This window comes from Passer montanus, unplaced genomic scaffold (genome assembly GCF_014805655.1).
Source record: "Passer montanus isolate IOZ18808 unplaced genomic scaffold, ASM1480565v1 scaffold338, whole genome shotgun sequence".
Classification (NCBI taxonomy): Eukaryota; Metazoa; Chordata; class Aves; order Passeriformes; family Passeridae; genus Passer; species Passer montanus.
Genome location: NW_024368130.1, coordinates 36025 through 38896, shown reverse-complemented (window position 1 = coordinate 38896; position 2872 = coordinate 36025). Strand labels below are relative to the sequence as shown.

The following is a 2872-nucleotide window of genomic DNA, read 5'->3' as shown; positions in this document are numbered from 1 at the left end:
CCTGGCAGCGCGGGCACAGCGCGCCGTAGAACGGGCGCGCCTCGCCCCCCGCCCACAGCCGCAGCAGCTCCGCCTTGGAGGCCGGCGGGGCGCGGGACCCCCGCAGCTCGAAGGCGGGCAGCACGAAGAGAGCCCGCGCCCAGGGGGGCTCCGCGGAGAGGGGGGAGCGCGGGGCGTGGGGGGCGCTCGGGGCGTTGGGGTCACTCAGGGTTTTGGGGTCACTCAAGGTTTTGGGGTCACTCAGGGTGTTGGGGGCATTGAAAGCGTTGGGGTCACTCAGGGCGTTGGGGTCACTCAGGGTTTTGGGGTCACTCTGTATTTTGGGGACATTTAGAGTGTTGGGACCACTCAGAGCATTGGGGTCACTCTGGACTTTGGGGTCACTTGGGGCATTGGGGTCATTGAGAGCGTTTGGGTCACTCAGGGTTTTGGGGTCACTCTGGATTTTGGGGGCACTCAGAGCATTGGGGTCACTCAGGGTTTTGGGGTCATTGAGAGCGTTGGGGTCACTCAGGGTTTTGGGGTTATTCAGGGCCTGGGGGTCACTCAAGGCTTTGGGGTCACTCAAGGATTTGGGGTCATTCAAGACCTGGAGGTCACTCAGGGCGTTGGGGACATTCAGAGTGTTGTGGTCACTCTGGACTTTGGGGTCACTCAGAGCATTGGGGTCACTCAGGGCTTTGGGGTCACTCAGAGCATTGGGGTCACTCAGGATTTTGGGGTCACTCAGGGCTTTGGGGTCACTCAGAGCATTGGGGTCACTCAGGATTTTGGGGTCACTCAGGGCATTGGGGTCACTCAGGGCGTTGGGGACATTGAGAGCATTTGGGTCACTCAGGGCTTGGACACCCCTGAGGTCCTTGGGGCCCAATAAACTTTTGGGGTTCTTTGGGACGTTGGGGACCCCCAGGACATTGGGGACCCCCAGAGTGTTGGGGCTCTCCAAATCCTCCTGAGCCCCCAAATCCCTCTGAGACCCCAGAACTTTGGGGTCCCCCAGTGCCCCCTGTGTCCCCCGGTTTTGGGGGTCTTGTCCCCCCCAATTTTGGGGGTCCTGTCCGCCCTGTCCCCCCCAGTTCCGGGGGTCCTGTCCCCCCTGATTTCGGGGTTCCTGTCTCCCCCGGTTTTGGGGGTCCATCTCCCCCTGTCCCCCCCAGTTCCAGGGGTCCCGTCCCCCCCGGTTTTGGGGTTCCTGTCCCTGGTTTCGGGGCTCCTGTCCCTTGGGGTCACTCAGGGCGTTGGGGTCACTCAGGGTTTTGGGGTCACTCAAGGTTTTGGGGTCACTCAGGGTGTTGGGGGCATTGAAAGCGTTGGGGTCACTCAGGGCGTTGGGGTCACTCAGGGTTTTGGGGTCACTCAAGGTTTTGGGGTCACTCAGGGTGTTGGGGGCATTGAAAGCGTTGGGGTCACTCAGGGCGTTGGGGTCACTCAGGGTTTTGGGGTCACTCTGTATTTTGGGGACATTTAGAGTGTTGGGACCACTCAGAGCATTGGGGTCACTCTGGACTTTGGGGTCACTTGGGGCATTGGGGTCATTGAGAGCGTTTGGGTCACTCAGGGTTTTGGGGGCACTCTGGATTTTGGGGGCACTCAGAGCATTGGGGTCACTCAGGGTTTTGGGGTCATTGAGAGCGTTGGGGTCACTCAGGGTTTTGGGGTTATTCAGGGCCTGGGGGTCACTCAAGGCTTTGGGGTCACTCAAGGATTTGGGGTCATTCAAGACCTGGAGGTCACTCAGGGCGTTGGGGACATTCAGAGTGTTGTGGTCACTCTGGACTTTGGGGTCACTCAGAGCATTGGGGTCACTCAGGATTTTGGGGTCACTCAGGGCATTGGGGTCACTCAGGGCGTTGGGGACATTGAGAGCATTTGGGTCACTCAGGGCTTGGACACCCCTGAGGTCCTTGGGGCCCAATAAACTTTTGGGGTTCTTTGGGACGTTGGGGACCCCCAGGACATTGGGGACCCCCAGAGTGTTGGGGACCCCCAAATCCTCCTGAGCCCCCAAATCCCTCTGAGACCCCAGAACTTTGGGGTCCCCCGGTGCCCCCTGTGTCCCCCGGTTTTGGGGGTCTTGTCCCCCCCAATTTTGGGGGTCCTGTCCACCCTGTCCCCCCCAGTTCCGGGGGTCCTGTCCCCCCTGATTTCGGGGTTCCTGTCTCCCCCGGTTTTGGGGGTCCATCTCCCCCTGTCCCCCCCAGTTCCAGGGGTCCCGTCCCCCCCGGTTTTGGGGTTCCTGTCCCTGGTTTCGGGGCTCCTGTCCCCCCCAGTTCCGGGGGTCCTGTCCCCCCTGTCCCCCCCGGTTTTGGGGCTCCTGTCCCCCCCGGTTTGGGGGCTCCTGCCCCCCCCAGTTCCGGGGGTCCAGCCCCCCGTCCCGCAGCAGCTGCAGGAACCCCTCGCGCAGCCCCGGGCTGGGCGCCACGTCCGCGTCCAGCAGCAGCACGAAACGCGCCCCCAGTTCGGGCGGGGGTCCCGCGCCGGGGCCCCCCCCGGCCGCCCCCTGCCAGGCCACGTTCCTCAGCAGATTCCCGGGGTACGGCACCCCCAGAGTGTAACTGGGGGGGTCGGCGGCCGCCAGCCTGGCCAGAGCCCCCCGGCACCCCCCGCCCCCGGCTTTTTGGGGTGCTCTGGGTGGGATGAAATTGGGCGGGGGTCCCGCCGCCCCCTGCACCACCTGCAGCCGGAGGCGGCCGCGCAGGGCCCGGCAGGGCCCCCCCAACGCCGCCAGCAGCTGCTGCAGCCCCCCGCGGGGCTCCCCGAAAACCGCCAGGGACACGGGGCCCCCCCAGCGCCCCCCCAGCGCCGCCGCCGCCCGCCCGGGGCTGCCGTGCGCCGCCAGCACCAGCTCGGGGCGGGGGTCCCGAGTGACCGC

The 2872-nt window shown here is 64.8% G+C and overlaps 1 protein-coding gene across 1 annotated transcript in view; it reads right to left on the bottom strand.

The window, feature by feature from the left end:
* The window catches only part of LOC120505249 (elastin-like), a 6640-nt gene that overhangs the window by 560 nt on the left and 3208 nt on the right, over nt 1–2872 (bottom strand). Inside the window, exons 3-5 of the mRNA XM_039715560.1 lie at nt 2291–2862; nt 1874–2155; nt 5–793 (exon numbers count right to left, since the gene is read on the bottom strand). Coding sequence (XP_039571494.1) covers nt 5–793; nt 1874–2155; nt 2291–2862 — 1643 coding nt within the window. The remainder of the gene's footprint in view (nt 1–4; nt 794–1873; nt 2156–2290; nt 2863–2872) is intronic.